Genomic DNA, 15787 nt, shown 5'->3' with positions numbered 1-15787 from the left:
ATAATTGGAAGACCTGGTTAAGTAGAGCATTAAATAAAAGATGTTGCGGATCTCAGCAACTTAATTTTGTCCACACATAATGAGTGTCCCAGTGGAGAGCAAATACAATATTGCATTTGGAAGTGTGCAATGTGAGGAAGCTGGGACTGTTGCTAACTAGGTGAACATGAGTTAACCTCTCCCAATGGGTGACAATGTTCGCCGCCTCCTGTGTGCCTTGTCTCTCTCCTGCCAGTCAAGAGGAGGGTTGTAAACACAGGAATTTTTTTTTCTTCCCTAAACAAAACCATCTCTAAATTAGGTTTTGTCCCGACGTCACAGTTCGCTGAGAGTGGGCGACAGCGTCCTCTAGACGTAATGCTTGTTTCAGAAAGGAATCTGAAAAGAAAGCGAGAGTTTAAAAACTCCAAGGCGAGGAGCCAATTACTTTCCGACCCACAGTTAGTTCCCGGGGATTCTGACAGTCACCCGCATGTAACAGACTCTATCACAGCCTGCAGTCTTCTGTAAAGAACGATTTGGGAAGTGCTTTTCACATTTTTTTTTAAAAAACAGGGAGCTAAAGGAACACGTTTCATTGGAGGTTTGCAAAAAGTTTGTGTGTGTGCTTTTCCTGCTCAAGAACGCATTGGGATTTCATGAAAAGGACCTTTTTATATAAAAAAAATACTGAACAGCTGCTATTTGGAGTTCACCCAGTGGGAAAGATGCAGTGCAGTCGCTTCTGGATTTGTATGTCAGTCCTGGTGGTCTGGGGCAGCTTTGTGGTCCCCAGTGAGTCTCAAAGGAGTTTTAACAGCAGGTCTCCAGCTCTGAACGCCAACCTGACAGCGGGCACAGCAAGGTGGGGAAGCGGGACCGCAGCCCGGCTCAATCCCCTCTCACTGCGGCCAAGCGATGCTGCTTCCCCCCGGAGTGCCTCCGCTAGGATCCGTCGCCCCATCACGTCCCGGATTAGCGCCGTGTCGTCCCGGGAGAGCGCTCGGATACAGTACGGGGCGGCCCGGAGCCCGGTGTGGAACGGCCGGGGAGCAACTTCAAGCCAGGAGCAGGAGCCCGCTGCAGGCAAGGGCTCACCTGGACGGACCGCATTCTCTCCGGGATCCCTGAGAAGCAGGATCACGGCGAGTGGGTCCCAGCTGAGGAACCGGCAACTGAACAGACAGAGCCCGGGAAAGCGAACACCTCCCAGGAGGCTGATAGGGTGAGAATCTGGTGTAAATTTATGACCTGTTAATAACAATCAACATTATATATACAAAAAACTACTCTCTCAGACATAAATAACTTGTGCACAGTGCATTAAGCACATTGGATCTTCAGCGTTATGAATTAGTTCAAATAAGTCAGTGTTGCAATATAGACTTATGCGAAATAATTCAAGTTATTTATAGAGTCTTGAAAACTGCGTTTAATTTACATCCAGTTATGTCTGCAGCCTGTTTACCTTCAGATAGCATTAAACCTACTCTCGCTTGATATTGTTCTGAAATGTCTGCACCTACCCCCATAACATCCCCCCCCACCAATACCACGATCGATCCACGTTTTATTTTGAACCGAGCGTTAACAATCCCGCATTTACCGGTGAGGCGAAGGCACGGTGTCTCCACCTGTATTTATTTTTTTTCATCTAATGTCCCAGAGAGCCGACACTGGATACTCTAAACTTCCTCAGCCTCCAGGATGTCGACGGGACATGACTTTGGAATCAGTATTTCTCTCAATAACGTAAACAAATTTAGAATCAATTCCCTGGGCTGAATCCCCTCTCCCTGGAATTCTGACTGCACTGTGTCCTATCCACACCAGGAACTCTGATGGATCAGAACCTGGTTTGCTGCAGTTTAAGGGTTAAAAGAGTACCGCGTGTAGGAGAGCGCGATTCACATTATTAGTGCAGTTCTGAGGAAGGGTCACCGGACCCGAAACGTTATCTCTGATTTCTCCCCACACATGCTTCCAGACCCGCTGAGCTTTTCCGGTTTTTGTTGCACAAACACGGATAGATGCAAGTCTGGGGTCGCAACAACACAGTAAACGAGGCTTAGAGTCACAGAAACGGACCCTTCTGTCTAACTCGTCCATGCCGATCATGTTTCCCAAATTAAACTGGTCCCACTTGCCCTGTGTTTGGCCCATATCCCTCTAAACCTTTCCTATCCATGTACCTGTCCAAATGTCTTTTAAATGTTGTAACTGTATCTGCACCTACCACTTCGTCTGGCAGTTCATGTGTGAAAAAGTTGCCCCTCAGATCCCTTTTAAATCTTTCTCCTCTCACCTTAAAAATATGCCCCCTAGGTTTGAACTTGCCCCACCCTAGGGAAAAGACCTTTGCTATTCTCCTTATCTGTACCCCTCATAATTTACAGATCCATCAACTTTCTACACTTCGGTGAAAAAAAAAGTCCCAGCCTCCTTATAACTCAAATTCTTCCTGTGCGGGCAACATCCTGGTAAATCTTTTCTGAACCCTCGCCCATTCCCTGTTCGCTCAGTACACCCGGCTGGGAACTACACGGGAGATCCTAACTGAGGGCTGTGTGCACGCTAGTCGTTTGCACTCACTCTCCTCTGTGTTGTAGCTTGTGTTGCGGTGTCAAGTGGGAAGTGAAGTGATGGGAACGCCAATTGGGCATTTCTTTAGCGATTGCTGGGTAGGAATATCCATAGAGTATCATCGGAATGCACTTTTCCAACCTTGCAACACCGAGGCTTGCCTTCTGCTAGGTGTAGTCAGTCCCAAAGTTGTGCCGTTTCCAGTAAGACAGTAAACCTGGTGTGCCCGTCTATTTTGGGTGAAGTATCGGCGCGATATGACATCAACTGAACGATATCCCCCAGTCTTAACTGTTTTGGCTCCAGGGTAAAAAAGAAAGGAACCTCGCTTTACTGGGCATGCTTTAAAATGAAATCACAAACCCCAGTTTTAATGCCTTCATGCTCTTAAAAGAAACGACGGCGCCAACAGCCAAATTTGCGATGGGAGGGTGGGTGGTGGATGAACATTTTTGCTGGAAGAAAATGTAGTTTTAAGTCACAATTCGCCTTCTCCTCGTTTGGTCGATGACAGCTTTAGAAAACATTGAACAAGGTCAGGGGAAAGCGCAGTGGCCCACAGTAAGACTCATCCTAAATAAACAAAAGGGTGTGCGGTCTCGGGGGAATAAGCAACATTAAAAACGTGAAAGCACTTCGCCCGGGACATGTTCCCTATCGCTAGCGGTGGTTGAATGGGTTGTGATTTTGGGTGGTTTTGTAGCGTGGCGCTGTTAGCTCTCCCGTGTCTTCTGTGAGGTTTTGTTTGAGATCAAACAAGGGAGATCAGTTCAATCCCACAGAGATCACTTGAGCCTCGCAGTGTCTAGTTTCAAACGGGCCCTTGTTGCTTCTCGCAAAAATTGAAAAAAAAAACACAACAAACCGTTTTCCACAGGGAACGGACTGAATAATACATAACACAAGCAGAATATGTACCTCTTTTAAAATCGCAGAGTAGAAGTGCGTTCATTGACAAAGTTAGGCCAGTTACAATAATGAGACTTTGCGAAAGTGATTGCAGACCCATTGAAATGCCAGTACTTTGTCTCGTGTTGGGGGTGGGGGGTGGGTGGTGTTGGGGGGTGGGGTGCAAAACAGAAGTTAAATTTGCCCGGTTGAATCCAGTCTGTTGCAACGTTTATTTAAGTATTCCTACCATTTCCCTTTCGTTGAAAAGAGGTAAGTTGAATAATAATTTGTCATGTTCCATTCATAATGGGGCGATATTCTATTGGGGTGGTAGAGAAAACTAAATTGGGAGAATCTGAACAGTAGTGACCATAAAAATTACAGCAAAACCATAAGAGTGCTTTGACATTTTTCCAAAGATGTGATCCCTGGAATGTTGTTAAATATTTATGAATATTTCAGTGGGGTTGTGACTAATACTAATCTACACACGTTTTCAATCATCTATCCAATGGATCTTTAGAGACAATAGGGTGTTTAAATGAATTATTTTGGGGATTGTGTATGTAATGACAGGCAAGAGTGGAAAGAAAACAGACAGGAACTCTAATACGGAAAAATATGTAAAAGAAATCAACATTTCTACACTTTCCATCATAGAGCAACATTACAACAATAACAAACTTAAGTACAAGTTTGTAACAGGCATATATTTGAAGCAGATGTCAGCAATGACTGGAAGGCATTGGTGTATCAACAACGTGAGGCCAGTTAGAACTGCAGAAGGTTAACCACAGTATGCAATGCACTGGGTGTGTTATGATGGATTTGGTCTCTTGCAGTACCGTGGTTGACTATAACACAGCTAAGAGGCACATCAAAATAAAAATGTAAAGCAGGAAACATTGGCTTTTGGCACAAGGTCACAAATTGTATGATACTTTTATTTTTTTTTATTCAATAACTATGTTGGCATCACTGGTTAGGCCAGCATTTATTGCCCTTCCCTAATTGCCCTCAGAAATAGTGAGCTGACTCTTGAACTGTTGAAGCCCATAAGGGATAGGTAGACCTACAATACTGTAGAGGAGGAAGTTCCAGGATTCTGACACAGTGACACTGAAGGAACAGTGATACATTGCCAAGACAGGATGATGAGTGCCTTAGATGGGAACTTGCAGTGGTGTTCTTTTGCATCTGGTACCCCTAACCTTCTAGAATCATAGAATAGAATCCCTACAGTGTGGAAGCAGGCCATTCAGCCATCAGATTCACACCAACCCTCCAAAAAGTAAACCACCTAGACCCACTCTCTACCTTATCTTTGCATTGCCTACCGTAGTCACTAGGGGCAATTTACTATGGCCGATCCACCTAACTTGCACACTTTTGGACTGTGGGAGAAATCTGGAGCACCTGGAGGAAACCCACGCAGATATGGGGAGAATGTGCAAACTCCACACACAGTCACCCAAGGCTGGAATCAAACCCAGGTCCCTGGCGCTATGAGGAAGCTATGCTAACCACCAAGCCACCTTGTTACCCAATAGTGGGGCCCCCTTGTTCGGATCTTGCAGCATTCTAGATGGTAGAGGTCATGAGTTTGGAAGGATGCATCGAAGGAGCCCTGGTGAGTAGTTGCAGTGCATCTTGTAGGTGGTACATCCTGCTGCCACTCTGCATCAGTGGTAGAGGGAGTGAATGGTGTTAGATTACATGACAGTGAAGCAGGCTACTGGATAGTTATGAGCTACTTGAGTGTTGTTGGTGCCTGACTCATCCAGGCAAGCGGAGAGAATGCCAAAACACTCTTGACTTGCCCCTTGTACATGACAAACAAGCTTTGGGAAGACAGGTAGTGGGTTACTCACCATAGCATTTCAGGCTTCTGAACTGCTCTTGTAGCCAACAGTATTCATATACCTGGTCTATTTCAGTTTTTGCTCAATTGTAATGACCCCCTGTGGTCAATTCAGAGACGATAATGCCATTGAATGTAAGGGATGATGGTCAGATTCTGCCTTGTTGGGGATTGTCATTACCTGGTTTCTGTGTAACTTGCCAGTTATCAACCCAAACCTGAATGTTGTCCAGGTCTTGCAGCATTTGAACATAGACTGTTTTAGCGTCTGAGGAACACTGTGCAAACATCAGTTTAGCCTCCCCACTTCTGACCTCATGATGAAGGGGGAGCAATGATGACAAGACAGCAAGCTATCCTAGATCTAGTCCTGTGTAATAATTAATGATCTCACAGTTAGGGATCCTCTCGGAAGGAGCAATCACAGTATGGTCGAATTTAAAATACAGATGGAGTGTGAGAAGGTTAAATCCAGTACCAATGTCCTGTGCTTAAACAAGGCAGACTATGATGTGATGAGGGAGGAGTTAGGTAAGGTAAAATGAGAGCAAAAACTTTATGGTGGGTCAATTGAGGAACAGTGGAGGACTTTCAAAATGACTTTTCACAATGCTCAGCAGAAGTATATTCCAGTGATAAGGAAGAACTGTAGGAAAAGAAATAGTCAGCCATGGATGTCTAAGGAAATAAAGGAAAGTATCAGATTAAAAAAAAATACATACAACAAAGCAAAGATTAGTGGGAAACTAGTAGACTGGGAAATTTTTAAAGGCCAACAGAAAGCCACGAAAAACGTTATAAAGAAAAGTAAGATAGATTATGAGAGTAAACTAGCTCAAAATATAAAAACAGGCAGCAAAAGTTTATATAAATATGTAAATCGTAAAAGAGTGGCGAAGGTAAACATTGGTCCTTTAGAGGATGAGAAGGCCAATTTAATAACTGGGAATGAGGAAATAGCCGCGGCATTAAACAGTTATTTTGTGTCAGTCTTCACAGTGGAAGACACAAATAACATGCTGAAAAGTGATGGCAAGAAGGTTATAGCAGGTAAGGACCTAGAAACTATCATTATCACTAAGGAGGCAGTGCTGGGAAAGCTAATGGGGCTAAAGGTAGACAAGTCTCCTGGCCCTGATGAAATGCATTCACTAAAAGAGGTGATGGGGGACATAGCAAAAGCACCAGTAATTATTTACCAAAATTCACTGGACTCTGGGGTGGTTCCCGCAGATTGGAAAACAGCCAATGTGACGCCACTGTTTAAAAAAGAAAGTAGACAAAGAGCAGGTAACTATAGGCCAGTTAGCTTAACTTCGGTAGTGGGGAAGATGTTTGAATCTATCATTAAAGAAGAAATAGCAAGACATCTGGATATAAATTCTCCCATTGGGAACACCCAGCATGGGTACATGAAGGGTAGGTCATGTTTAACTAATTTGGTGGAATTCTTTGAGGACATTACTTGCATGGTGGACAACGGGGAACCTTGGGATGTCGTGTATCTGGATTTCCAGAAGGCATTTGACAAGGTGCCAAACCAAAGGCTGCTACATAAGATAAAGTTGTACGGTATGACAGGTAATGTATTGGCATGGATAGAGGATTGGTTGACTAGTAGAAAACAAAGAGTAGGGGTAAATGTGTGTTTTTCTAGTTGGCGGTCAGTGGCTAGCGGTATGCCTCAGAGATCAGTGTTGCAACCGAAATTGGTTACAATTTACATAGATGATTTGGAGTTGGGGACTAAGTGTGGTGTGTCAAAATTTGCAGATGACACGAAGATGAGTGGTAGAGCAAAGTGTGCAGAAGACACTGAAAGTCTACAGAGGGATATAGATAGTCTAAGTGAGTGGGCAAAGGTCTGGCAGATGGAGTACAATGTTGATAAGTGTGAGGTCATCCATTTTGGTAGAAATAACAGCAAAATGGGCTATGTTTTAAATGGTAAAAAATTGCAGCACGCTGCTGTGCAGAGGGACTTGGGTGTCCTTGTGCATGAATCGCTAAAAGTAGGATTGCAGGTGCAGCAGGTAATTAAAAAGGCAAATGGAATTTTGTCTGCCGTTGCGAGAGGGATGGAGTTTAAAAACTCCATAGCCAGAGAGGCTATGCTGCAGCTGTATAGGGTCCTGGTGAGGCCACACCTGGAGTACTGTGTGCAGTTTTGGTCTCCTTACTTGAGAACGGATATACTAGCATTGGAGGAGTTGCAGAGGAGATTCACTCAGTTGATTCCAGAGTTGACAGGGTTGGATTATGAGGAGAGACTGAGTAGGCTGGGATTATACTCATTGGAATTCAGAAGAATGAGGGGAGATCTTATAGAAACATATGAGATTATGAAGGGAATAGATAAGGTAGAGGCAGGGAGGTTGTTTCCACTAGCAGGTGAAACTAGGACTAGGGGGCATAACCTCAAAATAAAGGGAAACAGATGTAGGACTGAGGTCAGGAGGAACTGCTTCACCCAAAGGGTTGTGAATCTGTGGAATTCCCTGCCTAGTGAAGCGGTTGAAGCTGCCTCGCTGAATGTGTTTAAGGCAAGGCTAGATAAATTTTTGAACAGTAAAGGAATTAAGGTTTATGGTGAGTGGGCGGGTAAGTGGAGCTGAGTCTCAAAAAGATCAGCCATGATCTCATTGAATGGTGGGGCAGGCTCGAGGGGCTGGATGGCCTATTCCTGCTCCTAGTTCTTACGTTCTAAGGGGAGATCATTGAAGAAGCAGCTGAAGATGTTCAGCCTATGTCACTATTCTGAGAACCTTCTGCAGTGATGTCCTGTAGCTGAAATAACTGACCCTCATCAGCTGAGAGCATCTTCCTTTGTATCAGGTATGATTCTAACCAGCAGAGAGTTCTTCTCTGATTCCTATTGACTATGACTTTGCTCAGGTTCCCTGATGCCACAGTTGGTCAAATGAGGTCTTGATAGCAAGGGCAGCTACTCTTATTTCCTGCTTAAGGTCATCTCTTTTGCCCATGATCATGTGCTTGGATCATGTAATGAGATCAGAAACTGTCTGGCTTTGGTGGAACCCAAACTGACATCACTGAGTAGATTATTGTTGACTAAGTGCCTCATGACAGTACTGTTGAGGCATTTTGCATCACTTTGCTGATGATTGAGAATAGTCTGATAGAATGGTAATTGGCTGTGATGGATTTGACTTTCCCTTTGTGGACAATACATATGTGGCTATTTTACACTTTTCCAGGTATGTACTAGTGTTGTTTGTACTAGAACAGGTTAGCTGAATGCACAGCTAGTTCTGGAGTGCATGTGTTCTGAACTATTGCCAGAATGCTCTCAGGACCTTCAGCCTTTGCAATATCCAGTGCCTTCAGCCATTTTTTGATACAATATGAAGTGAATTAAATTGGCTGAAGACTGGTGCCTGTAATTCTGGGACCCCAGATAAAATCTGAGATGTATCAGCCACTCAGCACTTTTGGCTGAAGAAACTCGTGAATGCTTCAGCCTCGTCTTTTGCATTGAGGCACTGGGCACCCCCATCATTTGGTGATTTTTTTTAGATATTCCTCCTCCAGTGATGGATGAAAACACCTCACAGCTCTATTTGAAATCCATATCATTCACTACAATGGAGAGATTCCGCAATGTAAAGGTGAGACATTGTCTCCAAAAGGCATTGCAATAGTCATTCCTGCTAATTCTACCATGAACAGATGCATCTATGATGGGTAGATTGAGGATGATATCGAGCACTTTTTTTTCCCCTCTTATTGATTCCTTTACTGCTTGCTGTTTGCACAATCCAGCAGTTATATCCCTTATGACTCAGCCAGCTTAGTCAGTAGTGATGCTGTTGAGCCATTCTTGGTGTTGTTGAGCCATTCTTGGTCATGCACATTAGAGTTCTCTATTCAGATTACATTCTGTGGCCTTGCCACCCTCACTACTTCCTCCACTACATGGAGATGGTGACATCCATTATCCAATATTCTTAGAAGGTGGTCGTAGGAAGGTGTGGGTGGAGCTTTGGTGTGGCAGCACACTCCTTACACTGTTTTCACCTGGCTTCCACTTTATCCTGAAGACAAATCTCAATGTGAGCGACACCTTCCCGGATGCTCCGCCTCCACTTTGGACAGTCTTGGGCCAGTGATTCCCATGTGTCTGTGGGAATGCTGCACTTCACCAGTGAGACCTTGAGGGTATCACTGAAGCGCTTCCTCTGTCCACCTGGGGCTCGTCCACCATTTTGGAGCCGGGAGTAGAGCACCTGCTTGGGGCGTCTCATGTCAGCCATGCTGATGACGTGCCCAGCCCATTGTAGCTGATCAAAGGTGATCAGTGTCTCGATGCTGGGGATCTTGGCCTGGTCGAGGATGCTGGTATTGGTGTGTCTTTCTTCCCAGCGGATTTGCAAGATCTTGCACAGGCAACTTTGATGGTACTGTTCCAGCACCTTGGGGTATCAGCTGTAGACAGTCCATGTCTCAGAGCCATATAGGAGGGTGGGAACCACCACAGCTCTGTAAACCATGAGCTTGGTGTCAGATGTGATGTTGTTGTTCTCGAACACCCGTTTCCTCAGGCGGTCGAAGGCTGCGCTAGCACTCTGGAGGCAGTGCTGGATCTCTTCATCAATAGGTGCTTTGGCCAATAGGACACTCTTGAGGTTTTGGAAGTGACTATACACCACAGTATTCTCATGTTAAAGGCCTCTGTTTTCCACCGTTTTGACTTATTGATAGATTTATAAACCATACAGGAAAGTGGATAGAATGTAGGAACTCATAAATATTTTCTTTGTTGAGTTTACATTTTCTTGCTGTTTACACATCCTTCTTTTTCACAAAATTATTTCTGGCTATCTCTATTCTTCTAACTTCTGCATTACATTTTACCATCTTCTGTTCAGTTTATCTGTTTATGTTATATCTAGGTGTTTCAATGTGACTCCATCAACTTCAGTCTTCACTCCAGATTATTTTCCCCAGTCCATTTTTTCTCTCCTGTACCAGCTAGAACAGGTTGGGAATGGTCCAAAAGGGAAGTTTTTCTCATGTGGGAATATTGTTGCTCAAAGTCAGAATAGATAATTTGGTGGATCGCAATCCTGCTGCCACCAATGGATCACTTAAGAGAACTGGGAATCAGTTAGCTTGGGTGGCTGATTTGTGATGCAAAGCGATGCTAACAGTGTGAGTTCAATTCTAGCACTGGTTGAGGTTGCCAAGAGGTCCCACCTTGACAACCTCATCCTCACCTGAGATATGGTGCCCCTCAAGTTAAACTCACTTTCAACCATTGCTATCCCTCTCTCAAGAGAGCGCAGCCCTTTGGTCCTCTGGGACTATGGTGAGTTTGCCAAGAGAACAAGCTCCAGTGCAATAACTTCTCCACTTTTATCTGACAGTAAATAGTATCAAATTGCTTGATCATGCATTGCTTTCTCAAAAATGGAGAATTTAAAAATATTTTGCCTTAACTTGTATTTTCTAAAGAAATCCAAGAAAAGCATGATTTCAAGTGTGTGATACCTAAGAATGCAACTTCTCTTGCAGTAAACAAAGCCATTACAGTAGGCAATTGATCCTTTAATGCTTTTAAAGGAGCTAATGAGCCAGTTAACTGGTATAAATCCGTGGAATGCACAGTAGCAATTTCAGAAAGTCGTATTTAAAACTTGGATAATGTTCATGTTGGAGGGCATGGCTGTGTATTATTGGAAGAGTGCCATCAGTTAACTACTCGCAGGTCTACTATCGAAGAAGTCTGGAAGAATTTGCCCATTTTAAAGAACTTCACAAATATATAGGATAAGTAGTATTTTAAAGTAACAGCATGGAACATATAAAAGGGTATGAAGGAAATAGTGAAGAAAATATTCAAACATCGCCACCGAGACACAGAAATTATGTGTCCATAAAGAAGTACCTTTGCTTCTACATCTTGGTATTGCTTCACTCTGTCACAATAAGTGGGAGAATGAGTTGCTGGCCTTTTTGGCTTCATTTAAGTGGGAACTCATAAAACCCTTCCTGCAGCTATGGAAACAGCTTGCCTGTCTGATTGTTATTCAGGCTGTGAATCCTTCCGCTGTTTTACATGATTCTACAAATATGACAAAATAAACAATAATATGGGATTAAATGTCAATTTCAGTCAGAGACAAAGCCATCCAAAAAGCATAAGTGGGATGTGGAGTCAAGTGGTCAGGTATGTTCAACTTTGGAGTTTCAGAAATGATCTTATTTGGCCCTTGAATAAAATATAAACTGTGGATGCTAAAGATCTGAAACAAACATAAACAGAAATTGCTGGGGAGACTTAGCAAGTTTGGCATCATCTACGGAGAGAAAACACAGCTGAGTCCAGTGACCCTTCTTCATAACTCAATACTGCTTTTTCTTCACAGATGATATCAGACCTGCCGCATTTGTTCAGCAATTTCTGTTTTTGATTGTTTGGTCCATAATTTTGCACACAGATTTCATTGATCATCACCTTCAAGCATTTCTTCTTTTACACATTCAGTGCATCTGTCCAAGATTTTAGGCATCTATTTAAGTGCATTAGTCTTGCACTGTGTTTGTTCAAGGGTCCATATGCCCCTTTCTTCAGCTCTATTTGTCAATTCCTTAGCAGTTATAGACATCATTTGTGTGAGCAGCCATTGCCTATGATTTTTAAAGGGGTTTCTCAAGTAAATCACTGGTTAGTCTTTTTGGATTTCTGTAGTGTTGTTTTTGAACCTTTTACTGCTTCAACTGACAGTAACGGACAGTTTGTTAAAATCAGAGTTTTTGGCGTAGCTTTGATTGATTTGAATATGGATTTGGTACTTGCCCTGGAAGAGGAGCAGAAGGAAGGATAGGCTAGAGCCAAGACCTGTAGCTGTAGGGAGCTAAAACAAAGGCATCTAACACTAGCTTTGACCCCAAGTGCGTACCCGGCACTACTTAACTGTAGTTTATTGAGGCAAAGTATATAAAGGGGCTGTGCTTTACCACGGAATCTCTATTAATTGATGCTGATTCAAATAAAGTCTTGTAAAATGATGTAGGTATTTTTGGTCAACCTGTTCAGATATATTATGACACAGCTGGGGAGGTGATGGCCTAGTGGTATTATCACTGAACTGATAATCCAGAAACCCGCATAACATTTTGGGGACCCGGGTTCAAATCCTGCCATGGCAGATGGTGGAATTTGAATTCAATAAAATATCTGGAATTAAGAATCTAATGATGACCATGAATCCATTGTCAATTGTTGGGAAAAACCCATCTGGTTCACTAATGTCCTTCAGGGAAGGAAACTGCCATCCTCACCTGATCTGGCCTACATGTGACTCCAGACCCACAGCAATGTGGTTGACTCTTAACTGCCCTCTGGACAATTAGGGATGGGCAATAAATGCTGCCTGGTCAGTGATGCCCCCATCCCGTTAAGAAGAAAGGAAAAAAAAAGCTACTGCTGCATCACAAGAGCCCTAAATAACTCAGATCTTTTCATATTTTTTCCTGAATCAATCTGTTCAGAGATGTTATTACACACCTCTGGAGCAGCTATAGTTCCAACCTGGGCATCCTGGCTCTGAGACATGGACACTACCACTGCATCACAAGAGCCCTGACAGTAGGTAATTTTAATCCAATTGTCCAGATATGTTATAACATACATCTGGGGCAGGTGGGACTTAAATCGGGATCTTCTGGTCCAGAGGTAGGGAACTACTACTAGGCAAGAAGAGGTGATACATCCTTGTCAAGTTGCTAGGTATGCTAAATACCTCCCAATAAATTAGAATGACAGATCTCTGAGTCTTAGTTGCAGAAATTACCCTTGTGCATGGCATTATCAACTTTGCACATACAACCCTGCATATGCCTGTAGAGGAGCCTGAAGTTGATATGAATGGGAAGGCATTTCACTCACTGACCATGCAGTGACATAAGGCACTTCCTGCAGGCCTTTGCCTTATTTACACGATGCATTATTCCTGTCCCAACCCTCAACCGCTTCTCCATTTCAGCTGAAGCATCAGATTACTGGCTGACTACTTAGTGATAATGGCCAATCTTTTCAGGTTTGGAATCCAAGGGCAGTCACAGTGATAAGATACAACCACCGCCCCCTTGATCATGACCGCACCCCCCGACCACCAAACCATTATCTCCCAAACCATCCACATCCTCATCACCTCAGGTGACCTCCCACCCACAGCCTCCAACCTCATCGTTCCCCAACCCCACACTGCCCGCTTCTATCTCCTTCCCAAAATCCACAAACCCGACTGTCCTGGTCGACCCATTGTCTCCGCCTGCTCCTGCCCCACCGAACTTATCTCCACCTATCTCGACTCCATTTTCTCCCCCTTAGTCCAGGAACTCCCTACCTACATCCGTGACACCACCCATGCCCTCCACCTCCTCCAGAACTTCCAATTCCCCGGTCCCCAACACCTCATCTTGACCATGGACGTCCAGACCCTATACACCTGCATTCCCCATACAGATGGCCTAAAGGCCCTCTGCTTCTTCCTGTCCCGCAGGCCCGACCAGTCCCCCTCCACTGACACCCTCATCCGCTTAGCCGAACTAGTCCTCACCCTCAACAACTTCTCTTTCAATTCCTCCCACTTCCTACAGACAAAGGGGGTGGCCATGGGTACCCGCATGGGCCCAAGCTATGCCTGCCTCTTTGTAGGTTACGTGGAACAATCCCTCTTCCGTACCTACACTGGCCCTAAACCCCACCTCTTCCTCTGTTACATTGATGACTGTATTGGCGCCGCCTCGTGCTCCCACGAGGTGCTCGAACAGTTCATCCACTTCACCAACACCTTCCACCCCAACTTAAGTTCGCCTGGACCATCTCTAATACCTCTCTCTCCTTCCTGGACCTCTCTGTCTCCATCTCTGGCAACCACCTGGAAACCGATATCCATTTCAAGCCCACTGACTCCCACAGCTACCCAGAATACACCTCCTCCCACCCACCTTCCTGCAAAAATGCCATCCCCTATTCCCAATTCCTTCGCCTCCACCGCATCTGCTCCAAGGATGAGGCATTCCACTCCCGTACATCTCAGATGTCCTCGTTTTTCAAGGACCGCAACTTCCCCCCCTCAGTGGTCGAGAACGCCCTCGACTGTGTCTCCTGCATTTCCCGCAACTCATCTCACACCCCGTCACCGCAATAACAACCAAAACAGAATCCCCCTCGTCCTCACGTACCACCCCATCAGCCTTCGAATCCAACGCATCATCCTCCGACACTTCCGCCATCTGCAATCTGAAACCACCACCAAAGACATATTTCCCTCCCCACCCTTATTTGCTTTCCGAAGGGACCACTCTGTCCGTGACTCCCTTGTCCGCTCCACACTCCCCTCCAGCCCCACCACACCCGGCACTTTTCCCTGCAACCGCAGGAAGTGCTACCCCCCCCCCCACACCCCCCCCCCTCACCCCCATCCCAGGCCCCAAGAAGACTTTCCACATCAAGCAGATGTTCACCTGCACATCTGCCAATGTGGTATACTGCATCCACTGTTCCCGTTGTGGCCTCCTCTACATCGGGGAAACCAAGCGGAGGCTTGGGGACCGCTTTGCAGAACACCTATGCTCGGTTCGCACCTCCCAGTCGTGAACCATTTCAACTCCCCCTCCCATTCCTCAGACGACATGTCCATCCTGGGCCTCCTGCAGTGCCACAACGATGCTACCCGAAGGTTGCAGGAACAGCAACTCATATTCCGCTTGGGAACCCTGCAGCCCAATGGTATCAATGTGGACTTCACAAGCTTCAAAATCTCCCCTCCCCCTACCGCATCCTAAAACCAGCCCACCACATCCCCGCCTCCCTAACCTGTCCTTCCTCCCACCTATCCCCTCCTCCCACCTCAAGCCGCAGCCCCATCTCCTACCTACTAACCTCATCCCGCCCCCTTGACCTGTCCGTCCTCCCTGGACTGACCTATCCCCTCCCTACCTCCCCACCTACACTCACCTTTACTGGCTCCACCCCCGCCTCTTTGACGTGTCTATCTCCTCTCCATCTATCTTCTCCTCTATCCATCTCCTATTCACCTCCCACTCTCTCCCTATTTATTTCAGAACCCCCTTCCCCTCCCCCATTTCTGAAGAAGGGTCTAGGCCCAAAACGTCAGCCTTCCTGCTCCTCTGATGCTGCTTGGCATGCTGTGTTCATCCAGCTCTACACCTTGTTATCTCACCGGCCCTGTCCGCTCATTTAAGGCCTCATTGACCAGATTGTGGTCCTTCTGAAGCATTATTTCTGCTGCAATTTACATCCTGAAGTGCTCCCCAGTACCATCCTCAGACACTGTCTTTCGGAGTGTTGCCGAATGTTGCTACATTATGCACAATATTGCCATGCAAATGGCTAATCCATTGAACCACCTGCAAAGAAAATTGTGGAGGAGTAGAAATGTGTACAACAAGATGGCAGTGAGAAGGATGAAGGAGAACAAC

The 15787-nt window shown here is 45.2% G+C and overlaps 1 protein-coding gene across 1 annotated transcript in view; it reads left to right on the top strand.

The window, feature by feature from the left end:
• The first annotated feature begins 418 nt into the window (after positions 1-418).
• The window catches only part of LOC125483702 (latent-transforming growth factor beta-binding protein 1-like), a 119522-nt gene continuing 104153 nt past the window's right edge, over positions 419-15787 (top strand). Inside the window, exon 1 of the mRNA XM_048600035.1 lies at positions 419-1204. Within this exon, the coding sequence (XP_048455992.1) occupies positions 639-1204 (566 nt within the window). The 5' untranslated portion in view covers positions 419-638. The remainder of the gene's footprint in view (positions 1205-15787) is intronic.

The sequence above is a fragment of the Rhincodon typus genome, chromosome 8 (assembly GCF_021869965.1).
Source record: "Rhincodon typus isolate 14 chromosome 8, sRhiTyp1.1, whole genome shotgun sequence".
NCBI lineage: Eukaryota > Metazoa > Chordata > Chondrichthyes > Orectolobiformes > Rhincodontidae > Rhincodon > Rhincodon typus.
This window is presented reverse-complemented; position numbering and strand designations above follow the sequence as displayed.